At 42.0% G+C, this 27099-nt stretch overlaps 1 protein-coding gene and 1 long non-coding RNA gene across 3 annotated transcripts; both read left to right on the forward strand.

Annotated features, from left to right (window-relative positions):
* Window positions 1–1971, forward strand: LOC139655042 (uncharacterized). The gene is made up of 3 exons (XR_011696053.1): window positions 1–78; window positions 783–833; window positions 1295–1971. It is a non-coding gene; the product is annotated as an uncharacterized lncRNA (long non-coding RNA).
* A 3599-nt stretch (window positions 1972–5570) lies between these two features.
* Window positions 5571–23995, forward strand: LOC139655033 (OX-2 membrane glycoprotein-like). Of its 2 annotated transcripts, none has more exons than XM_071532336.1 (8): window positions 5571–5692; window positions 8806–8890; window positions 9033–9181; window positions 9804–10127; window positions 10992–11321; window positions 13977–14261; window positions 15841–15942; window positions 21965–23995. In XM_071532336.1, the coding sequence occupies exons 3-8, from the start codon at window positions 9112–9114 to the stop codon at window positions 21967–21969; spliced, it is 1116 nt and encodes a 371-aa protein (XP_071388437.1). In that variant the 5' UTR covers window positions 5571–5692; window positions 8806–8890; window positions 9033–9111; the 3' UTR covers window positions 21970–23995. The 2 variants fall into 2 exon arrangements, with proteins under 2 accessions (XP_071388437.1, XP_071388436.1); XM_071532335.1 differs by having other exon boundaries at window positions 9066–9181.
* Window positions 23996–27099: the final 3104 nt, after the last annotated feature.

Raw genomic sequence — 27099 nt, forward strand, 5'->3', positions numbered from 1 at the left:
TGCTGTTGCTGTTGCTGTTGCTGTTGCTGTATTTCTCACTGTCTTCTTTATCCTGATAATACCAAAGTGTAGGAACAGGTAACCGCTTCCACACAATCTTTGACTTACAGCTCTCCTACAGTTTAAACATCAATATATTATTGTCAAATTAATAATGGAGACCATGTTTGAGCCGATTGGTAGCCTCTATCTCACATTGGTGTTATTGTTAGTGATAGAGATTATCAAAATTAGGTGAACATTTTCTCTTTCACTTTACTGAAAAGGATGATTTTCCATCGGCCTCTCACTTGTTCCTCCACCTGTCCTCTCAAAGTAAAATATTGTAGATGCACTCCCATAGCTCTGATGCAGAATTCTTTATTGTCTTAAAAAGACATTTCCACAGCAAGCACAGATGGGATGTGCAGCTACAATTTTTTACTTTGAATCTTTGTTCCTGTGGGCCAGCACCCCTCTAATACTGATGTGTGTTTCAATCTATTTTCAAGACACCATCTGTCCTCGTCAGAAACTCTGAAAGCTTTACCTCCATTTGCACTGGAAGAACAGCTCCCTCCTTCCTGTTTTGTGCCACACTGCAGTCCAACAGATTGTTCACACAATGTAAAATGTAGAGGCTGCCAGTCTTCTCAGTGATGGTCTCATAATGTCTCAAAATGAATGTGGTAATGATTTATTGATGTTAATATCTTACATGTAGCACCTTTAAAGCAGAGGCCTGGTCTGACTACATCCACATGATAGTTTGTTCAGGCTTGACTCTATAAATCCTCCACCAGGTCACACAGGGACCCTGAGAATGAAAAGACACCACTCAAAGAAACTCAAGAGTAAGACACTTTCATACTGTTATTCACTCTCACATTTTTATTGTGTCTTCTTTTCAATCTTTACTTCGTTGTACTTTGTCATGCTCATGCCGACATGCCAGTTTGCTCCAGCAGATTGTATAGTTTCTCCCTACCCATCTACCTACTTACACACCTGTCTATATACCTATCAACCTACTTACCTAGCTAACTACCCTCCTATTTACTTACCTACTTACTTAGCCGTCTACCTCCCTACTCTTCCTACCTACCTACCTAAGTAACTGACTTGTCTATTAGTCATAGATCCAAGTCCTGGTGCAAAGCACATATACCAGATTTTGCACCACTGTGTACTGATAGTTAGCACCTTCATCCACATAATTGTTGTTCTGAGATGTGTACAAATTAATATTGTTATAGATACATGTATGAGAGAATGTGTTAATAAGAGTGGAAATATTTTTCCTTTTTATCTCAAGGACCAAAGCTCCTTTATTCACAAAGGAGAACGAACAGATCAGGCAACGAACAACTCCTCTGACAACACAGAACACAAAAAAGAAAAAAGAAGAAACCAGTGACCAGACCAAACTAAATGTATGCAGATCTTTGAAGGACTCTTTTTCACATTAGTGGAGTATAGAATTGATTGGATGGATTTAAAGTTTTGTGTGTGTGTGTGTGCGTGTGTGTGCACTGTGTGCGTGTGTGTGGTGATGCACAACCAACATACCATAAACACACAAGTCAGTATGTGCCTGAAGAGCCTTTCAATGCCATGATTAGTGTTTTCTGTCCACGTTAACCAGGTAATGTACAGATTTACCATATTTACCATGGGAAATGTGTAGCCTACAAATACTGCCCCATGTGCACTTCATTCAATGTTTAATGTTTTTATATGTATATATATATGTGATTGTATGATAGTGCTGTGTTTATGTGGTATAGAGTTTTGTTTTTAAATGAGATATCTGCCATTTCAAAAAAGTGACCCCAACTCTTTCTCACAAATTGATTCTCCAATCCAAAAAGAATTATGGAACTTTTTAAAAGTTGCTCAAGTCCTTTGTTGATAAAATCCCAACACATTTATAGAGTGAATACTGTATATTTTAGAGATGCTGAATAATGATGAATGTACATTTTTACAAATATTGGATGATATGTATTTTTTTTTAATATTTTTAAATGCTTTTTGTATGTGTTTTTTATATACTGTATGTCTACTGTAGGAATCATGCACGACTGACTATAACCCTTGTTGTTTTTGAAAATACATGAAAAAATGAAAATATATGTCTGATTCCAGTCTTCCCATTAACTCCTCATATAACTGAGCAGATTAAGATTTGTGTCTACCATACCTGAACTCATGTAGGGCCACTCTAAAGTTTGAAACCTCTGAAATTATATACAGACATCTAATTTAATGTTTGTATTTGTATTTATTATCACTGGATTTCCCTGCTGCTGCCCTCGTGTGACATCATGCACTTTGCAGTATATGTTGTTGAACATGTGCAATATAATTATAGATTAAACAAAATTATGGCAAAGATGCAATTACAGGGGAACATCACTCAATTTAAGAATTCATATATGTCATTCCTGTGTTAAAGGAAATTCCAACAAGTGGAGGGTTTGGTGCGAAACCCAAATCTTGGCCAAATATGAGCAATATCTATTTAACATCAACATGTTTACTGGGTGCCAGCATGGAGAACAGTTCTGTGTGTTTTTCACAAAACAAAACTGAAAAGTGAAGGGGGTCAGCCAATTGACAAAACATGGCAGGGGAATTACCAGCTCGTAAATGTGAGTACAACAGTTAACCTAACTCACAGTTAAAGTTACTGTCTGTGCTATTTTCTAACTTGCATTAGCGGCAGCTTCAGGCTAATGAGACTTAATAAGACTTAACTGGTTAAATAAAGGTTAAATAAAAATTAAAAAAAATTAAATAATGGGTGCATATTTTGTGGTTGTGCAAAAAACCTTTGGCCATGAGTCATATTGTAGGTGTGGGCTATGTCAGTTATGATGGGGCCACTTGTCCATCTTTAATGATGAAGTAGCAAATCAACCGACCCAAATGGCCTCCACTTTCCCTCGCTCCCTCCACTCCCCTAATCCCTCCTCTCCTATTTGGTCTTGCTGTAGTTTTACCATAGTGATAATGGAATTAAAACATATTGATGCATGATGTGAGAACACTATATGTCACAGAGCAGTGCCATGAAACGCAATTGCCTCCTGTGTGATTCTCTCTCTTAATATCAAATTAAATATGAACATGTACAAAACTAAATCACAGATGGGGCAAATGTGAAGTGTAGCCTACTACAGTATATGAGTGTATACCAAGCTCTCCAATCTAAGTCTCCAGCGGCACTTTAAACACCGGCAGACACTGAGCTGGACTGGGAGGAAAGGAGTAGACTGTGCGTTCATGTCCCATCGGATATAGCCGGAAAAACAAATTTCCTACTTGGAAATTTTGCATGAAAATTTTCACAAGTCTTAAGTCAAAAGTCGGATGATTAATTTGGAAACTCGGAAAATGTATTTATTTATTTAGACCTACAAGATAACGTTAGCCTACATGAACAGAGGATGCCTGGGAGAAGAATATGAATGTCAACACAAGTTGATGAAAATAAAATATTCCTGGCTGAAAATGTGGAGATTCCCTCTGCTCAGGATGGAGGTGACTTGGCTTCTTCTGCAGCTGTGGCAGAGGAGGCTTCTGTTACGGAGGATCTCGGTGTCAAATCCCACTGTGCCCCGGCTCCAGCTGACCTGACTGCTGAATGTCCAGCTTCTGCTTTGCAGACTGACATTGTTGTGGTTAAAGATGACCTGGCCCCAAAGGTGGAGGGCCCCTCTGATGCCATTGAAACAGCCACAGCCATTATGGAACAGGACAATGAGTCCAAAATGAAGACTCACTGTGCCATAGACAGTGTGGATCAGCACCTTACTGCTGAGGAGTCCGCTCTTGATACTGCTCAGTGCAGCTTGGCCTTAAATGAGTTGGTCAAAGCAGCACTGGCATTGGTTGATTTCACCAAGAGCAAGTTGGATATTGATGAAAACACCCTCACTGTGGAGGCCCACAGCAATCTCGGAAACCCATCGTCTATCCGTCTGATGACAGATTAGACTCTGGGGGTGACGGCCAATATTTCGGGGTTTCCGGTGTAGCCAGCGGACATCCGGGCCAAGACTTCCTCTTCCGTGCGCCGGTCATTGTTTACAGTCCGATTAGCAACTTGAGACCTGCAAAAAGTATCGATGTTTGTGTATTGTGTGGAGAAACGTTCGACCGAAATATTGGCCGTCGCCCCCAGAGTCTAATCTGTCGTCAGACGGATAGACGATGGGTTTCCGAGATTGGGCCCACAGTGACTTGACTCCAGCTGACATGAACGCAGCACAGGAACATGGCACAGGTAAACCCACAAGGGAAGAGGAACCTGGTGAACTGGTGAACTGGCTTCAGCTGACACCAGCAGCCTGGAGATGAAGATGGAGATGAAGTCACTTATGGCCTCAGCCAACTTGGCTCTAAATGAGGCAGCAGATGCCACCATGGACTGCAATCACCTGACTCACCCTAACCCAAGTGACGCAGTTCAAACTGTGCAAGCCTCCAGTGAGCTGGCTGAGTGTTCCCTGACTGTCAGTGAGGTTGTGGAGACCCAGAAGACATCAGATGTCTCCAAAATGACATCAAGTGTGTCTGCTACTCCTGACCTTCCTCCAAATACCACAAACTGCCTGGGCAAAACCAACAACAAGGCAGTAAGGTGGGATGACAGCCCAAAAAAAAGAGAAGAGGAGAAGATTTTCCAGAGGACGGTGGGATGTCACTGTGAAAAAGAAGAAGGAAGACGACGATGCTGAAGTCCACAGCAAGAGGGCCACAAAAAGGAGACGTATCAGAAGATTTTTCAGAGCCCTCTGGAAATTTCTGTCGTGCAAGCCTGACAAACAGAAAGACGATAGTGACGTTTTCTTCACTGAGGACTTCGCTTGGGACGTCACTGTTAAAGCTCCCAGCCAGACAGAAAAAAAAAGACGTGCATCAAAGAGGAAGAGGACAGCAAGGAGGGGAAAAAAATGAAGATGAAGAAGGGTATCAGAAGATTTTTCGGAGGACTCCGGACACTTCTGTCCTGCACGTCTGGCTCTGAATAAGAAGAGAATGATAACACCAACAGTGGACATTAACATCATAGAACCATCATATCTACGTCCACCTGTTTTCCTCTTCAAAATAATAAAAAAAATTACATTACATATTGCTTTGTTGGTTATTTATTGATCCATCATAGTGCACTATGATGGATCAATGAGACATCATATTAAAAGAGTGATAATACAGCATTGACATCTGCTCCAAATAAACATAACATAACATGACATGACATGACATGACACGTGCCCAGTAGAACACGTGTGACAATCACTTTTGGTAATATGCCACGCCCAAAACCACGCCCCCCGTTGGCCAATCGACATGAAAAGTTAATCAGTTCTTCCTTGGCCCATAACCAACCTTCATACCAAGTTTTGTGCAAATCCGTGCCTGACTTTTTGATATATCCTGCTAACAGACGGACAAAAACACAGACTCAGACGAGGTCATGACAGCACTCAGCCAGTAGAGGTCAGTCTTCAGTTTTACTCAGGAAGAGTAGAGGCAGTTCAGTGGAGATCAGGGAAGGCAGAGCTCAGCACAGTCTCTCGAAGTCTCCTGTATGAACCATGGATTATTCTGTTACAGTTTCACATTACCTGTAACACAGGCTGCACCACAGATACTGAGAGCCGGCTTTGATCTGTACCAGCGGACTACTATCTGTCAACGGGTAAGTTGGATGGTGAAGTTTTCAATTCCTTGCTAAGTACTTTGCAACAGCTTTTGAGATTACCGCATGGTTTTAATGGAGTTTTCAATTACTTTATGCCATTTTCATAGTCAGAGATGTAGTAGAGGGTAAACCCACCTAAAATCAGTGTACCAACCTTTTTAGGGTGACATAAATCTTAAGGATGTAAATTCATACTATACATCAGAGAATGTAAAAAAACTGGTATAATTATATGAGGATTGGGTCTTTTAGGGGAAAACCTGTGAATGAATACTTAACTCAATACTTAAATATAGCTGATTTTTGTTTATATCGGTGGTTTTTTGCCACATGATTATCGGCGTCATCGTTTATTCACCTTTTATATAGCCTACCGCTGCATCACTGATCTATCTTCTTCGATCTTTTTTTTTAAAGCTCGATCCACTGTATAAATCGATAATCTTACAGTGAAACTTTGAAGAAACAAGTTGAAGCTTCTTCCGCTCTTTGTTTTACATCCTTTCTTTTCAATATCTTAGTTACTGAAGGCTACGACTTTGACACAAAATGCTTTCCTTGTTGCACCTGTTATACACGTCTTTCTAAACTGGACAGATATTTTTATTTCTTTTTTTGCATGCTGTGTTCCAGGCTATATAAAAACTATTCTTCAACACCTGTCTTTAGATTTATCACTGGCTTTTATACCCCATGTATGCATAAAATGGTGTTAGTGTGTCTCTTATGTATCACTTTTTGTCACATTTTATCAGCATTTCAGTATAATATTTTATCTATTGATTGTCATGATTATTTTTCCTGTAGTATGCCTGCCAACAGAAAGATTTACATCCACAGAAATTGAACTGATGATCTGCAACAGCTTTTCTGTTCTCAATTATTTACATGTGTGAAAGATCAGTTTTGTGCCTTTTCTTTACATTATACCCATGCTGTAATGTCTTTCTTGTGGGAATCAACCAGCTGTGATGAAAAGGTTTCAGTGCACATCTGCATTTACTGTAGATTTTGAGGATTTAGTTTGCCAACTTGATTGCTTTCCCCTCTCCTTGTGATCATGAAATGCAGGCATCTCCTCATTCAGTTCACATTTTATTTACCGTCCAGTCTGACAGATAAACTTGAGGCTACCACAGCATCAAGGCTGGAGATGTGGGTTTGTGAGTGGAAGGAAACCAGTTTGAATCCCAGACTAACTGGGAAAAGCTTTAGGGAAGATGATTGAGACTTACTGTCCCTTCTCCCGACAACTTCTGTGTATTTGCCCTTGAGCAAAACGCTTTACCTACAAAATATTCAATGGAGCCACTCTGGCCAACAGCAGAAGACTGTGGTTGTGAATAAGGCTGCAGCTAACGATTATTTGCATTATCGATGAATCTATTGAATATTTCTTTGATTAATCATTTCGTCTATAAATTGTCAAATACAATAACAAATACCCATCACAAGTTACCAGAGACCAAACTGATCTTTTTCTGGTCTTAAACTTCCTTACTTAGTCTGACAAGCAGCCAAAAAAAACAAAGTATTAATTTTATAATGATATGAAACAGAGAAAAGCAGCAAATCTCAACTAAAACGATTAATTAATTATCAAAATTATAGTACATTTTCTGTCAATCAACTAAGTGATTACTAATTGAGTAATTGATCGACTAATCATTCCAGCACATTGTTGAGTTGGTGAAGGCTGTGTGCCTCTGATTTAGAGTGAGTCAGCATCAGCTAACACCATACAGGCAGGGCAGATGTTTGGCTAAACCTGCTGGAGTTTCACTTCAAGTGTATAGTGTTGCTACAGCCATGATGATGACCTGCTGTCAGAGATCACTGCCATTTTTTGTAGTGGGAAAAAGAGGAAAAGTGGTTTAACCGTTGCCCAACAGAGGCAGGCGGCATGTTGGAAACCAGATGGTTGGCGCTGTAAAGCAGCAAATAAAACTCCCGTAAAGCTCTGAAGTCTGGACCCGGTCTGTCTTGCGGCTGATTCCGGTTTCTCTTTCCGATCAAAAGCCAGTTTATGTCCGACCTCTTGCTGTTTACACCTCTCCTGTCTGTGATTTGGTGATCTGACCCTACCGGCATCTTATACAGTATTTCCTTCCTCTGCCTCTCCTAAACAAGTGTGTTTCCTGGCAAGGCAGACACAGGAGCTTTGCCACAAATGAGATTTTTATAGCCACTCAACCACCGGGCTCGGCTGGTGTCTGCACTCTCAGCACACACACACACACACACACACCATGCCTCCGTCAAACCCTTCCAGTATCTTCAGATTGCATGTTGTGATCACTTTAATGACTAATATCCTCTCATCACATCTTGCATCTGGCCACTGTAATTTCTTTGCGGTCGGATCTCAGAAGTATTGATTTGGAAATCTCAGGGCCTGGCACTGTCTAGACATGAAAGTGGCTTGTATCGTTGCCAGATGATTATGGGTTTACCGGGACCGGGTGCATCCTGTGGATTAACAAGAAAACCATTAGACCCCATGCAGGTGAGGTCTCTTGATTCAGCAGCTATTGTTGTTGATGCTGACTCATTACATCACCATGGCAATCGCTTTTAACAAACAAGCTCTGGTCTCAATAGAGCAATGGGAGCAAACAAGCAAATTTAGCCAGTTATTCATCATAAACAATTTTTTTTCAACCAGCCCTAAGCAGAGGGGTGTAATCTATTCTCTGGACTAGGGCTGGGAGATATGGTTGAAATCAATATCATGATAATCATAAGGATTTTTCTCAATATCAATATATATGTCACGATATGGTTCATGTATGCAAAATCATGTTAAATCATTGAACCGAATGGTGATGTTAGGTGTGGTGTCAAACAAAACTGAAATTTTCAAATAATATTCCTACCATACCTCATTTTATCAGAGTTTTTAAGTAAAATTTGCTTGTCATCATCAATTTAGACAGCAGAAATGTGTGTCACGATATCAAAATATCTTCATATCATCACGGTATGATTCCACTGAAAGACGATAAACGATAATATTGAATTATCGCCCAGCCCTACTCTGGACTATAATGCTGAGATGATGCTGTCACTGCTCATGTCATCCTCTGGCTCTGTGTTTCCCATTACAGCAGCAGCCAGTGTGCCAGTAAGATGAGGCTGCCACTGTACTGACCAACAGCAATTCAACAAGTCACAACACTGGACAACTGACAGGGGGTATGTCTGTGTTACGGCTTTGTGATCACACTTAATTCTTTGTCAATTCAACATCTTATTCCAAGTATTTACAGTGAGTTACAGTGCACCAGTGCTTGGTGTGAGATTTCCCTGTCAGATTTAAGCCTTTTGTTTTTTTTAGGGCTTGTGTTTCTGACAGTATTGGTCTTTGCAGCTGCAGCCTGGATGTGATACTGGGTGAGGGAGAGAGTCGGTCTGCGATGTGTGGATCCGCCCTGCCCCTGTGTCTGCTGCTCTGGATAGTGGGACTGACTGTCTCCAGAACGCAAGGTGCCTTTATTATGCTTAGCATCCTTATCTTACTTCATTACATAAATGATTCATTGGCTCACTGATTATTTGATTGGTGTATTTTTTTCTTTATTAAATAGACTGTAGCTCCATTTCAGGTGTTCTTAGTTGAATTTAAAGCTGCACTAGGTCATTTTGCACGGTGGCGGCCCCAAATGGCAGCGAGAGGAATTCAAGGACTTCAACAAAAGTCAAGTAACATGACATCATCTTGACATCATGTTTACCAAGCTAGTCTGTGATGCTTTATACCGCAATGTAATGTTGGTGAGTCCAGCTTTCTCTGGACAGAGCGCTGCTCACTGCTGTTTAGAAGACAGTTTGGATTTTGCTTTAAAATGGTCACCCTGTGGGTGGAGAAGTGACCATACCAACACCGGAGTTTTATTTGGGCAAATCGACAGGGTCTCAATTAGTGTAGATGGGATGCTCTTCTCTATTTCAGCCCCATGGGTGTGTTTTCACATAAAACATCTTGCCCAGTGCAGCTTTAAAATATCAAACTCTCCTCACTTCTTAAAAATTGATATGCAGTCACGTAACCACATGACATGACGGATACCAATGACCGACTCTGCTGCCTGCCGCATGTGTGTGTCAGGTGAGGTCATAGCTCCTGCCAATCTGCGTGCCACGGCGGGTCATCCCTTCACGCTCGGCTGTAACATCACCATGGGAACGCACGACACCGTCCGGCAGGTGCGCTGGCTCAACACGCGCGACCAGGTGCTGCTGGCGTATCAGCCGGGCGCGCCGGACCGCATCACCGAGCGGCAGCCCGACGTGGAGCTCACCCCGTCCCACGACGACTCCAGCTCCATCACCATCAAGAGGGTGCGGCCGGACGACGAGGGCTGCTACCGCTGCGTCTTCGATGTTTACCCCAGCGGGACGCAAGAAGGACGGACCTGTCTGAGCATCACAGGTGAGCTCGGCTTTTCTGAATCTAGCAGCTGCTGAAGTGTCTTTGAGCAAGACGCTTCCACTCCAGGAGTACTGTTCATATTATTATTTACTTATTCTTATTATGAATTAGAGAACCCTTAACAATAGAACAGTTTTATGTCTGTTGTTAGTCCAGATGCTTTAATCCAGGCTCTTCCAAACCCCAGCTTGTCTTCAGTAAGCTGTTTGAGTGCTGCAGCTCACATGACATTTGAACTTTTGTTCTTTATTCTTTGAAGACAAAGACTCCTGCAAGTGTGTTTACTTTTGGAAGCCGTGTAGTTTCTAAGCAGCTCAGCTGTTTCTCCATCTCTGACCTGGCAACTTGTCATGAGCAGGGTCACAGAGAGTGTTTGTGTGGCTCACCAGTCCCCAGAATGCCTTGTGAAACAGGAAGTAGGCAAAGTCAAAGCTCGCCCACCCAGCCAGCCACGGTGCATCCTGTTGTTACCACTGAACATGCACACGTGCACACACATTTGCACACACATTTGCACACACACACACACACACACTCCCCTTTGATTACTACCAGACCCCTCCTTGTTACCTGTGCTCCAACACACAATGAATAGTCCTGTAAAGTTTTTAATTGTATACATTTTGATGCGTTTGTACATTCCAAATTCTTGTCTGACGCCAGCACAAATGAATCCAGTATCTGTACCTGCTGCTCACATACATGTAACATCCAACCACAATTTCACATATTTCACATACATTTCTGTTGATATGGGCAGCACATCCAGCAGCAGAAAAACAAAGAAAAATAGTGGTGGTATAATTAGGATTAGCTGTGAGCGCCGACGGTTCCTCTTATCTGGTTTTTCTGCCTCTGTCCCAGGGAAAGTGGGCACGGACGGCAACAAGACGGCGGTGAGCGGGAAGCGGGCCGTCCTGTCCTGCTGGTACAGCCTGCCGGAGAAGGTGCGACAGGTGCTGTGGAGGAAGACGGCCGAGCAGGGCGACACGGCCAGCGTGGCGTCCTACGCCGCGCGGGGCCAGCCCGCCGTGGAGGAGGCCTTCCGCGGCCGGGTGAGCCTGAGCCGCTCCCTGGGCGACACCCAGCTGAGCGTCCAGCGGGTCAGCACCGAGGACGAGGCCTGCTACACCTGCGAGTTCCACACATTCCCAGAAGGCACCAGGAGCGCCACCGCATGCCTCTCTGTGTATGGTGAGTCTGGTCTTCTTTCCGTCTTTCTTTCTTTTCCAGACTTTGCTTATTTTGAGTTTTCCACACATGAGTCAACAACAATATAGGAGCAGTTGCACTTTCTTTCTTTCTTTCTTTCTTTCTTTCTTTCTTTCTTTCTTTCTTTCTTTCTTTCTTTCTTTCTTTCTTTCTTTCTTTCTTTCTTTCTTACTTACTTACTTACTTACTTACTTAATTACTTACATACTTTCTTTCTTACTTACTTACTTACTTACTTACTTACTTTCTTTCTTTCTTTCTTTCTTTCTTTCTTTCTTTCTTTCTTCCTCCCTCCCTTCCCTCCTAGGATCTCTTTATGCCCAGGTAGGCTAATCTTTCGAGAGAACACACTAATAAAAAAGTACAAATAGATACTCCATGGACAAAATCATCATTCTACAAAAACTTTGTAATACTAAATTTAAACCCAGTGATCACTGACCATAAGTTCTTTTTAAGCACCAAGTAACTTTAGGAAGCTTACTCCATCAAGATGCCTCTCGATAAGAGGTTTGCTTGCCACATACATGTGTGAATCTTAGGAAAACATTCTTTGAACTGCGTGTATCCTTGAACAGGATGTTGAACATCCGACCTGCTCACTCATCGTAAGCCACTCTGGATATGAGCCGAAGCTAAATGCCTTAAATGCAAACTAAATGTAATGGAGAGTGTATGGAGATTGATGGGTCTTTGGAGTGGCGCTTACAGTAAATCAGGATCCTGTTGTTGTTTTGGATCAAGAATTTGTGGGTGATGAGATAGATTTGGCTCCATTTTTATTTGTAATTTGCATCATGGTGAGACAATTTAAACACCTAAGAACAAAAATAAGTCTGTAAAGAGGAAAATCTGTCTTATGAACTTACAAAAGGTGAACATAGAGATCTTTCTATTACCAGACTACATGCTTTCTGGGTGTGTATCTATATTTTCTCCTCCCTGGGTCATGTAAGGGCCACGCGCTTTGAAACTGTGGATCTTTTCTGATTATATTCCGGATGGTCTTGACACAAACTGGTGATATACTGAGAGGCTGAGAGGAAATGTTCTGATTCAATGAGGTGTGTGTGTTCCTGCCTGTGAGTGTGTGTGTGCACTCGACCTACATTTAGCACAGGAAAAGGAAGCACCGTGTGTAAACAAAGCACAGGCGGCCCCGCGGTGAGAGTTACTGGAGTGGGTCATTAAACGACCGTCCTGACCCGCTCTGGAGACTTACTTTCCAGCTTTACATCCCTTCCCACTACTTAACCCCGTTCCCCTTTTTCCCTCTCAGTGCCGCTACTGTGCTGCGGAGCGTCAAACCACAGTGTTTGCTCAATGACGTTCATGCCGGTCCGACAAAAGCTTCACCTCCAAGTGATTTTTACTCAGTCTTACAAGTCCTAAGTGTGTGAAAAACGTCCCAAAAGTGTGAGCAGCTGTTGATCTTCCTCTGAGTGTGTGTGTGTGTGTGTGTGTGTTGGGAGTGATAATGTTGGCAGAGGGAGGGGTGTCATTGAGGGGAAAGGGGTGATTAATTTGGGTGAAAGCCCGGCTGATGAGTGGCTCACTGTTTCCCTAGACACAAAGCTTCTGTGTGTGTGTGTGTGTGTGTGTGTGTGCGTGCGTGCGTGTGCACATGTTTATGCATACTTCTCCTTGCCCTGCAAACAAGCTTTGCTTTTGTCTACCCTGACAGAACCAAAGATCCACACACACACACACACACTCTCTCTCCCTCTCTCTCTCACACACACACACACACACACACACAGAAAGTAAAAGCTGCTCTTCCTCTGTTCTCTGTCTGTAGCAGAGTTTTGTTTCCAGGCCAGCCAGTCAGGGAAGGACATGTGTCTTTGTGTCCGGGGGACGGAGAGATTGACCGGCGGTGCGCTCTCTCTCTCCGTCTCTGTCATGTCGTCACGTCTGTTGTCTGCAGGCCGCGCGCTCGGACAGACAAAATGGACGACAATATCAGAAAGGAAATGCAACAAAAGATCAATATTAAAAATGACAATTGAGAGAATAACAATACTCATTAGACACGTGCGGTGCCCAAAATTCGTAACTCATTGCAATTGGATTGAAAAGTTGAATTTATTTTACAGTTCCGCCAAATTCTAGACCAGATTTGATGCTGTAATTCAAGAAATATTAGTTTTTTACTGTATTGCTTTTATGCATAAATATGTTGGATGCCACTTGGTATATCACCTATCGTATTGTTATTGTAATAATGATAATAAACTTAATAAACTTTATTTAGAGAGCACTTTAACCAAAGTTACAAAGTGCTTCACAACAAACTACAAGTGCAAGGAATAAAACATGTAGTGCAAATAAATACATAATGCACTGTAAAAACACATACACAAACAAATGACAATAAATAAACAAAAATACATAAAACATTTTAAATTCAATAATGAATGAGGCATCTTGGCTTAAAGCAGGATTCAAGGTAAGCTTTTTGCTAAAAGTATGTTTTAAGAGTGAAATGACACAGGCTAGCTAAGTCGTATTGTTATCCAGTATACTTCACAGCACCTGTACTAAAAATGAATGCACTCCTGGAATTGCATTACATAAAAGCAGTCATCAAATGTAAACACCAAAGTCTTTCCGTAACATTTGTTTCCCCTCCTACAGTTTTGCCCAAACCAGAGGTGACCTATGTGACCTTGCCCTCGGGCGTCATCGAGGCCAACTGCAGCGCCCAGTCCCGTCCGGCGGCAGAGATCATGTGGAACGTGGGGGGGGACAACCGGACGCTGGGCCCGCCCGTCACCTCCGCCTACGAGCAGGGGGACGGCACCACGCTGGTGACGAGCACGCTGCTCCTCCAATCAGGGCTGCTCAGTGAGCTGTCCGTCAAGTGCATCGTGCATCACCAGGGCCTGGAGAAACCCGTCACTGTGTCCCTCAACACGAGTGGTGAGGAGCTCAGATGTGTGTTGTTCTAATGGGAGAAATGTCCAACTGTGTGTCTCTCAGCAATAATGGTGTTGGGCTCTGATGTATATTATGTGTGTTTATTACACGGCTTTGTTGAATTCTCAGTTCTGATTGGCCAATGAATGCATTCTGGCTTTTCTAAATAACAGACATCTAATCACAACACTCTACGGTCAAGAAGTCTATTTTGTTGATTTCTAATCAAATTAGCTCGCGACACTTTGTGCCAAAAGATATTACTCCTTCGTTGTTTTGCAGAAGGTTGTAAATTAGCTTGAAATAAAATGATCTTGAATCAATATTTTGTATCAAATGATTAATATCTTTGGTAAGGAGCCGTGTAATAAGCAGGATAATATCCAGGGAGCCGGTCATTATTCATAGTATTCTGTTACATCACCACATGGCCATCTTGGTAGGAAAATAACAGGTGATTGTAATGAATTAACAGGTGATTATAATCAAATGACAGCCACAGGCATTGAGTTGTGTGTATGGTAAAGCACCAGATTGGTAGAAAATGCATGTGACACCATGGGAATAATATGAATATGGAAATTAGCCGCTTCATGGCGATCAAGACCCTGATCCCCTTCCAGTTGTGGTCTTCAATCAGCGTGTCAGGGATTATTTTGCAGTAAGGTCCGGCTCGGTGTAGATTAAACCTTGCATATGTCAAAACCTTTACAGAGCCAATGGGATGAAATTGTATGTATTGGTGTAACAGAATGATCTGAGGCCATTTGTCCTCTATGAGACTAAAAACACTGGGTGTCTAGAGGTTAGAGAAGTGGGCTTGTGACCCAGAAAGTTGTCGGTTCAAATAACGTTCTCCCACGACCGGCGAGATGCCCCTTGACTAAAATACCCGACCCCCAGTTGCTCCAGTGAAGCTGCTCAGTGGCCAAAAGGAGAAGATTCACTCAGCAGATCTCAGTGTGTTTATCTGTATGAATTTGTATTGCCTTCCCTGGAGAAATAAAACATTTAATTAAAAAAAGAAACGGCAATAAGCCAAGAAGAAGTGATAGTGATCTGCTGGTGATATCGGGGCCTGTCCTGTCTCGGGCCAAGCCTCTTCTTCCCAAAATTACCTCTGTCAATCTGATGATGCATGGGTAACATCATGTGCCTGTCAGGAATGGAAGTAATATATGATAGGTCTTCATTTTTGGCAAAACTACCCACCTGCATTGCCTCAAAATGTAGCCAAAATTTAATCAGTGTTACAGTTCCACAGCAACGCCCATTCTCGTCCTTTTTCCATTTAGTGCTGAGGTGCAGTGAAATGAAGGGTTTTGTTTCCACACATGTGTATTCTCGGCTATTCTAGTCCGGGGTAATTATGGCTGCTTTGAAGGAGTGCTAAATCCATGTCATGTTACAGTATACGGGAAAAGAGTACAGTTACTTACCTCATGAGAAAAGCCTTATTCTCAAACCACATCGCCTCACATGTTTTGTCCAGATGCCACACATTTCACAACATAGTTCTAGACCAGATACAGTACTGTGGACTGAAAGTGTGTGTATGTGTGTGTGTGTGTGTGTGCTGCAGTGGGTCCAGCCATGGTTGTCCTCATCTCCGTGTGCGGTGTGGCAGCAATCCTCCTGCTGTGCCTGTGTGTGTGTCTCTGCAAGTGCTTCATCTGTACCAGCGGTGAGTACCAAACTCTTCAGCTTCACTTCCCTCAAATGTCTTATTAATTTAAAAATCCTCACTAATGTCCCTGTTCCCACTGGTTAAGTTGTTATTTCACTACAGGTAAGGATTTAAGGTGTTTCGGTATACTAAAAGAAAAAATCCACCCTAAAACTTCACTTCAACAGTCATAAAACAGCTATTAGTGAAGTACTTTGCATTTCTGGGCCCATTTTGTTGTTTGGTGGTGTATTTTTTTTATTCCCGCAAATACCTGGCCAAATGTAAATGATGTGATGTCATGTCAGTACATTTCCAATACATTTCTTGCAGCCACACGCCAGGTTGCGTTTTGAGTAGGAGGCGTTACTCTCGCTTCTTCTCGATTTGATCGGAAAAACTCTCACTCTCTTGTTGCTATCGCTATCGCTATGACTCTCTCCACCTACACGTAAAAACCCACAGCTGAATACAACATCTGTTCTCTGGGGGTTGTTGAAAGGCATTCTGGGAAACGTAGGAAATCACTAAATGAAGTAGGAGTAGACGAGGCAGGTTGAGGGAAAGTGGGTTCACCAAAAGGAATAAATTATAACACTTCTAATAATAACTCCTGGAATACACTGAATATCACAGATTGATGATATCTAACAGTGTAAGAGGATCTGGGGGGGGGGGGGGGTTGGGGGGGGGATTTTCCTTTGAGGTCGCTGTTTCGAAGCCCCCAGCCGGCTGGGAAAACGTGGGTGGGGAAAGTGAATGGGAAACACTCTCTCATGCCTCTACAACCCCTGTCATGGTTTGAGGAAGCCCCTAACTGCTCCAGTGAAGCTGAAGCAGAAGACCGTGGACTGAATGTGTGTGAAACTGTATGAATGTGAAGCAGAGCGTTGCTGAAGAAGCTCATTTATCAGTTCCCTGGATAAATAAAGGTTGATTTCACTCTAATAATGAGCAACCACATCTGAAAAAACAGATTATATAGTACTTCTCTGGGCGTTATGTGATCTGTGTTACAGGAAAAACACTCCTCAGCTGATAATGCAGCAGCTATGTTGTGACCTATTGCGTTGGCCAAGTTTTGAGGGCCTCTTGTCATTGCTGTGATTGTGACCAACTGTTGCTGCTTCGCACAGTCTCTATGGAAACCGTTTCCTTTAGTACATAATATGATCTTTTAGGATCTGGTTTTCAGAGAACATCCCACAGTGCTTTTAAGAATTTGTTTAGGGGAAATGGTTTTGGGAAATACAGACAAACTGTTCAGGGAAAATCTCAGAGGAAGTGAGTAGAAGTAGATTTGTGTGTCGGTGCCAAATGAGCGGTGTTGGTGAGAGTCACATCAAATCGTGAAAAATCTCACATTTGTCTGGGAAACTCGAAAAGGGCAACACAGCATCTTTCCACACAGAGGTGGGACTGACGGTCCACAGGAAGGTGCGTCAACATCACTCCCTTGACTCCCGTTAACACCTTTCCCACAATCCCTCTCTGATTTGCTGGAAGCGCCATGGAAACAGTCTGGCATGTGGATAACTGCCCACTTCCCCTTTAAAATAAATGTTCTCCATCCATTTCGCCCACCAAGGAGACGCAGGGAAAACAAACCTGTCGCGCCGATGACAGCGGATTTGGCCAACGCCGGTATTTCTGTTGGCCAAAGGAGAGTTGTGCCAGTCAGTAAAGGAAGAAAAACAAAGGTTGTAGCTTATGAGTCAAGGTCAGCACGGTCCCACGGGTGCTGGCTTTTTGGCAAGGGTGGCGTCCCGGCCTCACTGCATGTTCACAAGTATTAAGGTATCATGTAGGTTTAACACAGGTTTCTTGTCTCCTAGTGTCACATGCACTGACAAAAGTCAAAAGAGAAGGGACTAATTGTAATGATAAGGGCTTGAATTGATTTGTCATACCTTTAATAAAGCTTCTAAGGCTTTTGCATACAGTTTCAAACACTCATTGGTGCACTTGTGGCACTTCTGCAAGGTTTTTGAAAGTGTCTTACTAAAAAATCGGCATGCTCTGGTTATACATTGCTTTTTTTGAGTTGGTGAAAGCAGTGGACCTCAATCAGAAGCTCAAACCCACAAATTAATCACAGTTTCCTTTTTACTCTTGTTCCTCCTTGTCTGTGTTTTCTTAGGCGATAAGAAAGTCGAGGGCAGATACACCCATCTTCCTGATGTCGGTAAAAATAGAGATCCACTGGCGCTTCACTTCACAACGCAAACTTCTCCTTAATTCCTATTTTCCTCGTCACTCTATCACAAGTTCCAAAAGCAACATTCGCCCACATCAGTCACACACACACACAAAGAAAGTCTTAATCATGCCGTTGATTTAAGAGTTTGTCTTTCTCACATCCCCTTAAAGACAAACTTATCTCATGGGACAGTCAGGGACACACTTGACAGCTCAAGTACAATGTTTGCATGTCTGAATTATAGCATTGTGTTGGACCGATACTTGCATAAGTGTCTGCCAAATGTCAGCGTGGGATAACTTGAATACTTTGCAGCTGTGTCACGGCAAATTACTGTGACAGATAGTCTGAATCAGAAATAGATTCGGAGCTACTGTGGGCTCGAGACCACTAGTATTCTTGAGTCAAACAATGCTAGAATTTAACATTTTTGTCATTCTTCGTGATACATCTGCCTTCCCTCTCCTCTCTTGAGTCTCACTATCTCCTCTCACCTCCTGAGTCTCCTCATTTCTCGACTCCTGTGGATCCTGAGCAGAATAACAAGTGGTTTTGCTGATTGTCTGGAGTTAGCACCCAGAAGAAAAGGCCCTGTCTCCCTGTCTAATCCTGCGGACTGTGGGGGGACGAGGGGGAACAGAGCCCGAAGCTGAAAGCCTGCCCAGTAGATAACAACGCCCCTCTCACACTGTACTGTACACACACACACTAACACACACACACACACACATTTCCTAGCCTTGGCTGAGATGTGTCATTACCGAACTCATCAAGGGGTCAGAGGAGGAAGACAGGCTTTGACTGTGATGGGATTCAGATTGTGGTTTGGGGAGAGAGGCACCTCTAGCTGTGATGCAATGTGTCTCGGGTCCTCTGTCCTTACATGTCCTGACATTGATTTCTGTATTTCATTTTGTACACCTAGTCTATATGTGTAGTTGGTGCAAAGGTTGTTAATGCTGGAAACACACTAGAGGACAGATTTCACAGATTTCTTTGTCTCTTAGTTGTAAATATGGTCACATTAGATGATCAGGCAAAGACGGGGCATCACATACTTAGCGATAAAATTGATATTATCCTGCTGGCATGTCAGGACCTCTAATCTCACAGGAACTCACACTGCATTAATGTAGACATCAATGCAACGCGCAGTAAAAAAAAAATCAAAGAAAACACAAAGATAATTTTTCGGTAAGCCGTGGCTGGAAAGACGCAGTCAGTGTGGGCTGTACTGCGGCGAGAACTGGAAGTGCGTAGGCTTTATCAGTTAGCTAGGCTAGTAATTTACATTCGCTGTAGGACAGAGTTTCACACAGTTTTTAATTTCAAGGGCCTTAAATAGCTACACATTATGATCGTTCATTTAGCTTTTTAATATAACACTTCCACCTCACTGTAAATTCAGTTTTACTGGGCACTGATCCCTTCGAAGCACAAGACTTGTTCAAAATCCTGCAGATGTTTGGTTGTAGATATCAAACATTTTTGACATTATCAGGGCGGCTCAGATCAGACTGCAAGTTGTTTCCGGTGGTTAGGACTGGATCTATCTCACACTACCAGATAATGTTTAGGTCCCACCATCGGTTCCAAGTAAGCCGATCAGGATCTCCCCTCCGATTGTGAGGATGGGTAAATCTGGTGTAAATCTGCCTGAAAATCCTCTAGTGTGTAGCAGCAGTTGGAAGGCAAAACTCTATCACAACAAATGCTTGAATTTAATTTCGATGTTCGTCTGTCTGAGATGTTGAAATACAGACACCCAGCGTGGTCGGGCTGAAGAGTTGTGATGTCTGCGGCCAGCGTGGGACCGCAAGCAGGCCGCAAGTAGGCTTTTGTGGTTCCTCCTGAATCAGTGGGTGGACTTGGCCTCTCCTCGCTTCAAACACAGCTGGGAAACAGGGCCGAGGTCTGAGGTTATTCCAGTAAAATGCTGCTGGTCTATTTGTGTCTCCGCTGTGTATTTGTATAATCTGTGGCGTGGTGGGGTGGAGATGTACAGGCTATAAGGTGCGGTTGCAGCTACAAGGCGTAGAGGCAGGAAGCTGACCACAGATAAGTACTCTTTCTTTTTTTATGACAGAGAATGTTTTCTGGGGCACCTTTCAATCTGTAACACCACAGGAAGCGAGGGGGAGTGACCACATCCGGTCCGGCACACAAACACGCTCGGCCCTAACCTCATCGTGACGGCAGTACGGAGAGCGACCTTGATTTGATAGAAGAAAAAAGGGTTTGCGAAAGAAAGAGAACATTACAGACTTGCCATGATGATATCTTAAAAGTTGACCAGCCAACACACCAACTTGGCAACATGATGAAAGGTCCTACGTCTGTGCTGTTAGGAGACACCTGCTGGTTGCTACACTGCAAAAATATCCATCTTAAAAAGTCATTTAGTCTAGTATTTTACTTGTTTTAAGTATTAAAATCCTTAAAACAAGTGAAAACAATATCTGCCAGTGGGGTAAGATTAATTTACAGGCAATGTCCCACTGGAGCTGTGACACAAATAGTTCTTGGGGTTAACTGTCAACAGCTAGTGATATCTCCACTTTTCAAAAACATCTTTGGAGACAGCAGTGTTGATTGATTTTCAGGTGCTGTGTCACAATCTACCGTAAGTCAACTTGTCTCTCATTGGCTCAGGCTACGCACGTCGATTCCCCTTTACTGGTACAGGCATGGTACTGGTTTTTCGAGGGAACCACCACTAAATCACTCACATTGCTGCCACATGTACACTGAGGTGCGGCAGGCTCTTAATTATGGCTGTGGAATTCCTGCAATGTTTAATTATTTTGTGCATGTGGTCTTTTGGCTCTGAGTGGGTGTTTGGAGAGTGTGTGTGTGTGTGTGTGTGTGTGTTTGCATCTGCGTGCGCACAGACGTGTATGTGCATGTCATTCTGTGTGACTATACAATCCAGTGTGTAATATACAGTATATCAAGTAAACACGACCCATTGCCATGGTGTTGCCGAGAGTAACCCTCAGTCTTGACTGGGCGTTCCTGTAGAGACAAACAGTTTTTGTATTTTGCCTTGATGATGAAGTTTTTTTTCAAACCGTATGCTCCATCAAGAGTGGGTTATAAAAACAAACTAATTTCAATTATTGAGACAAATCAATACACCAACAAGCAAGGGAGCAGCAAGCTAACATTCCTAAGATTTATGAATAATTATAATTAAGGTTGGGAACATAAATAATAATAGAGATTTCTCTATTGATTTTTAATGTCAGATTTCCTTTTTTGTTTCTAAGATATAGAAATAACCTGAAAAATAAACCTGGCTACCTCAGCTTTATTGAATTAATTATATTTCATTTTTGAAACATATGAATTTACAGGCCATACTAAAAACCTCAAACATCTTTTTATTACTAAAAGATCCTTCTTCTTACTTTGGATCATGCCACACAGTGTATGCTCAAGTGTTAGCATGGAGCACCGGAGTGATCAATCTACCGGGAACACAAGGATGATTTTGATGTCTTCGTTCTCGTCACTTATAACTGGTATGTTGACCAGTGGACCAATCTCCCAAAACCTTGGTGTATTCCCTTAACACACAAAGTGTTTGCCTGCTTGCACTGATGAAATCTCAAGGACGCCTGTCAGGAAAAGGGCGTCACTGCCTGGCAGGACATGCAGACTGGCAAGGAAGGGCTGGATGCATGTGATTGGCACAAAATGGGACATAAAACGCTGTGGAAACTTTCTAGTCGTAAGTGGTGGTCTTGGAACAAAGCTGGGGTGTTATTGAGCAACTAACTGATTGACTGTCACTCTCTCTCTCTCTCTCTCTGTTTCTCTCCCCCTCCCTCGCTCCAGACTAGCTGATCCAGCCCGGCGGCCATGCCTGCTTTGATGAGAGTCCAGCCGAGCTCTCAGCCTGACCTAGCTGCTCACCACCATTCCCTCTGGCTCACTGTAGACAGGCACAAAGGACGGGAACAGAGCGATTACAGAGTTGATCAAACGCTGGTGGTTCTGCTTCCCAGAGCTGGGAAGACATGCTACTGTGGACACAAATCTCTCCACCATTTATTACCATGTAAACAGAACTAGAAACAAGTTTTTTATTCACGCTAGATACGGCACTTACAGTAGAAGTTGCTTTGAAGATTAATGAAGTCAGTGTGTGAGGAATAGAGGCTTTGCAGTTGCGTTACAAGTCTCCTAGCAACCATGTCTGGTGACATCATGGAGGTCTAGACGGGCTAGAAAAGGAGAAACACTCGAAAAAGATTGAGGTGTAGGTCAATTCAGTCATGTTATAGGCTAAGCAAAAGTGAATGAAATTAGGTTACTGCGACACTGTCTTGTCTTTAGCTCTAGTCTCTACTCAAAAATACTGACTAGCTAGCTAAGTCAGCAGGCCAGTTTAGCAAAGCAACCAATGTAACATGCATGTACTAGCCACCAATAACACTAGCTTCTAGATATGTTAGCTAGTCCTCAAATCAGACGTTTACAACACAACAGTGTTGGTTATAGCTGCTACCTAACAATTATCTAAATACAAAATTGAGATGAATCAGTGGGGAAATAATCAGTTCCTTGTCAAAAACAGCAGAGAAAATAACCATGTCTATTTAATTCTTTTAAGATGGCCTGGGCCAAGTTGTACGTTTAGGAACACAATCGATTCTCAGTCCAGGAGCAGAGGACCTCCAATATGGCCGCCAGAGGGTGTGTCACGTCAACCTCACCGTTGCCAGTGAGACAAGCCTTAGAACTTCTTGTAAACTGTAAAATAGAGAATTATAATTAAAAGAATAACTGTGCCAATTTTGAACCGCAATTACAAGTTACAGGACAGCTAACCATGAGCAGCGAACAAAGAGAGATGAGAGGCTGATTTAGGCTTATTTGAAGCTGCTGTGTTGGTGCTGTCCACCAGTAGCCTTCATATACCCAGTGGGTAAACCTGCCCAGATGACTCCTTTGTGGATAAACCCTGCCTTGTGAATCACAGTTTGTGGATGTGTCTGTGTGTGTGTGTTTGTTCATGTATATGTTAGAGAGAAAGATATGTATGTGCATATTGTGTGTGTGTGTGTGTGTTTGTTCATGTATATGTTAGAGAGAAAGATGTGTATGTGCATATTGTGTGTGTGTGTGTGTGTGTTTGTTCATGTATATGTTAGAGAGAAAGATGTGTATGTGCATATTGTGTGTGTGTGTGTGTGTTTGCTTGCTACGATGTAAAGTATTTCATTCTGACTGACAGCACTGAACTGTAGGGAGCACCAGTGTTAAAGTTTAACTTTCTTTTTGCAGACTTGGGAAAATATTAATATCATGTTATGTACCATGTACAGTATAGCTCCTTCTGTATAGCTCATTTATAAGAACAAATATTGTGTTATTTTAATAATAATAAAACATAGCCGTCGGTAGTAGTGGATGGTTACAACACTACAGTAGTTCTCTGAGTGAAGAGACGATCATTCAGAGACGATGTTCCAGTCAAGTCAGTTATCCATATCAAGTTATAAGTCTTGATAAATGCCTAAAATTTTAATGTAAACTCAGTGTTCACAGCCTAGATACTAAAGCAACTTCAAAACAAGAACGGAAAGTTACTCTGTGTTCCTTTATGATGTACACTATCAAATGTCATACTGTGTAACCTTCTGACAGTTTTTTCTTTTCAGTTTAATAATCTCATCTCCAATATCAACAGTGTTACAGCAGTTATCGTGTTTTGTGGTATCTAGAGGAGTTGATGAAGAGTTTCTAGTGTAGGCTACTAGTGCTGAGGAGATGAAGGGATCTGACATGAGTTAACGGTGAAGAGATCAATGTGGATTTACTGGGCTGTTGCACAAGCTGGAACAAATAAAACCTGGGACTTTACCTGCAGCTGTTTCAGTGTTTATTTATTGCTTGGATAGATAGAGATAGATAGATAGATAGATCATGGCTATAAAAAATCTGCAAATTATACCAACTTGCATTCCTCCCTGGGGTTGAATGTGTAAGATATACAGTATTTACAGGCCTACATATATATTCACCATCCACACCTACTCTTACAAAATGATTGATGGCACAAAATAAAACTTAATTATGTTATACTGTTTTAAGGCTAGAATGAAGCATAAGTCTTTGGTTGACAAATTGATAACACATTTAGAGACAGGATCATCTATATTTTGGAGATATTGAGTAATGAATATCAGATGGGGTTTCTTTGTTGTTGTTTTCCAAAAATAGATAGACAATGGCATTCTTGAGTTAGATGCTGAAGATATATGATGGCAGTGGGTGGTACAGTAAGCTAACCATAAAGTTACACAATAGCAAACTCACTTCTTCCACAGCCCGCTCTGTTGTTATCGGACCCTGTGAGCGGCGTAACGGAGTTGGCGTGCTCGCTCTTAAATCATCTGTGACTAACATCCATCCCATTCTGTGATGCAAGCGTTCAGACATCCAAAATAGCTTCAAAAGAACACACACCCAGTTTCACAATTGTTGTATTAGGTAGTACTTGTGTGAGTCAGTTAGGAGTCACAGATAAATGAAAGAGTTTCATGTCAAAATAAGATAATCACCATTTGAAAAACACTTCCTAAATGGTTGTTGGCATGAAAAGTAAGATGTAATCAGCTGCTTCTTTGATTCTGCTGGTTTAAAATGAATAATTCATTCAGTCACTGGAAAGTACTTTCAAAGTGCTTTCTGGATTGAACAAATCAGAGTGGAAACAATTCATGATTTGGATAAAAAGTTACTTTACAATATTATAAATGAAACTGAGGTTCATCCTAGATATCTATGGACATAAGAAGAGCTTCATCCCAAAATAGGTTATGCAGATTTTTGAAAAAAGTGACATCTAGTCTTACAAAAGGAGTGATAATATGAAATAGAAATTAATTATTATTATGGCAGTTTTAAAAAATAGGTAACCAAATTGATAGACAATCTATATTTCAAAATTGTTGAATATTAATGATTTTTCCCCCCCAAAATGCATTTTTACCATTTTGGAAAGAACTCTACAGTCTGAATTGGATGCTTCCTATGTGTTCTCTAAATGCTTTTGACAGCAATAAACAAATTTTTTGGCCTCAAGTTTTCAGAAAACCCACAAAGACAGGAAAGGGAAACTAGTTCCTTGGAGGCAGTGGGTGGCATTTAACATACTTATGATTTTGATTGCTATCAATAACAATGATGTTATTAAAGCAAATAATTTGATTCATAACGAAATGCAGTGGCTTATCTAAAGGAAACTGACTGCTAACCTTGAATGAACTTCATAATAAAGTCTCAAGTGGGTTTTGCTTTGGTCCCTTAATGGCCTTTAATATTTATTGAGTCACACTGGTAGGAAATAATGATTCGTACCTAATTTGTTTTTTTTAGATTAGGGGTTTTCAATGTCCCGTGGAAAAAGTAGTGTATGGAAAAAAATCTATTTTTGACTTAATATCTAGCAGTATCAGCTGGCTAATTGCCTTCAACTGCTGAACGCTGAGTATTGCCTTTATTCCACTAGATGGCGATCTTGATCAATCTGCTTAAAAATGAATGTCTGGAGAAGCTTTCCTCAAGTGGCTGTTTTACATGCTCTTCCCATCAAGACCTAAGTTTCATGCTGACCACTGAGCACATTATACTCCATCCATGCTTTTATAAACCACCACTGAAGTCTCGCCACTCATATTTATTCAAGAAACACCTTCCTCTGCTCAGTGCCACTCCAGGGAAGCAAAACAAGGTAAAGAGGAAACTTGTACGGCCCTAAAAGCCTGGGACAGCTAAAACTATTGCTGAAAACATTTGTTTATGCACACACGTTCACACATGTTGACGTCCCCTAAATCATTCTCATCTCCTCTAAAGTGGCAAGCCGCACTGAAGTGTGTGTAAATACATGGCTCTACATATGTGAATGGAGTGTTTATGTGTGAGCGAGTGTGTTGGTGTACGTGTGTGTGTGTGTGTGTGTGTGTGTGTGTGTGTGTGTGTGTGTGTGTGAGAGTGCCTGTGCCAGTGTGCAGGCACTGCAGCGATTTAATTGCAGGGTTTAGCACGTTCAAACCACAGATGTAACACATCCCACAGGCCACGCTGTCTGTCTGACCTCATGCAACCCAGCACTGTACAGCCAAAACCCCCCTTTTCATCGCTTGACTCTCCCTCAGTGAGCTGATTCAACAAGTCAGTTTTACATCAATGAATTTATGATCATATCTAGAAATTTAGCTGCCAATCTGTTGCAGTCAGTAGATAGTTGTAGTCGCTAGTTACTGTCTTTCATAGATTTGACATAGAAGCTGCAAAGGCAAGACATGGGTTTCTGTCCCCTAAGCTGTCCAGTGATTATATATAAGTCTTGTGATTGACACATATTCACAACAAATGCATCAGCCATTCAATGCGTTGCCAAACGATCACAGGTTCGATGCCCTCAGAAGCCAATATGTGTCGATTAGTGTGTCCAAGTGTCCTTTAGAAAAACGCAGAACTAGTCACTCTAAGTCTCTCTGGATGGGAATGCCTACAATGTAAAATCTAAATGCCGTGGTATTGCATGCTGTATTCCAAAGTCACCATCTCTGTGTGAAATATGAAATAAAATCAATAGCTTCCTATGTTGTGAGTGCCTCTATTTGCATTGCAGCTCCATTTGAGTGACGAGTGAACATAAAATTAGGTGCAGTCAAGTTTTTTGTTGTTGCCAGCCTATGGAGTTGCTAAGCACCAACTTTCATTTACGATATCTTTTAAAAGCATGACAATTCATCTCAGACCTTATCAGTTTCCTTGTAAAGTAGATTTTCTTTTCTAATTGCTTATGTTTTGGATGTGGATTTTGTTCCTCCATCAGTGGTTCCTACTGCAGAAGTAAGATGAGTCTGCTGAGTTCTGCTAAACATGATCTATTCTGCTTTTTTAAGAGTTGGGAACATCAGAATCACGAGAGCCGTAGAAAAATGTGGTTTTGT

Source organism: Centroberyx affinis, unplaced genomic scaffold, assembly GCF_046629955.1.
Source record: "Centroberyx affinis isolate AG114_WGS23_722 - 3 ecotype Tasmania unplaced genomic scaffold, CSIRO-AGI_Caff_v1 ptg002185l_1, whole genome shotgun sequence".
Taxonomy (NCBI): Eukaryota; Metazoa; Chordata; class Actinopteri; order Beryciformes; family Berycidae; genus Centroberyx; species Centroberyx affinis.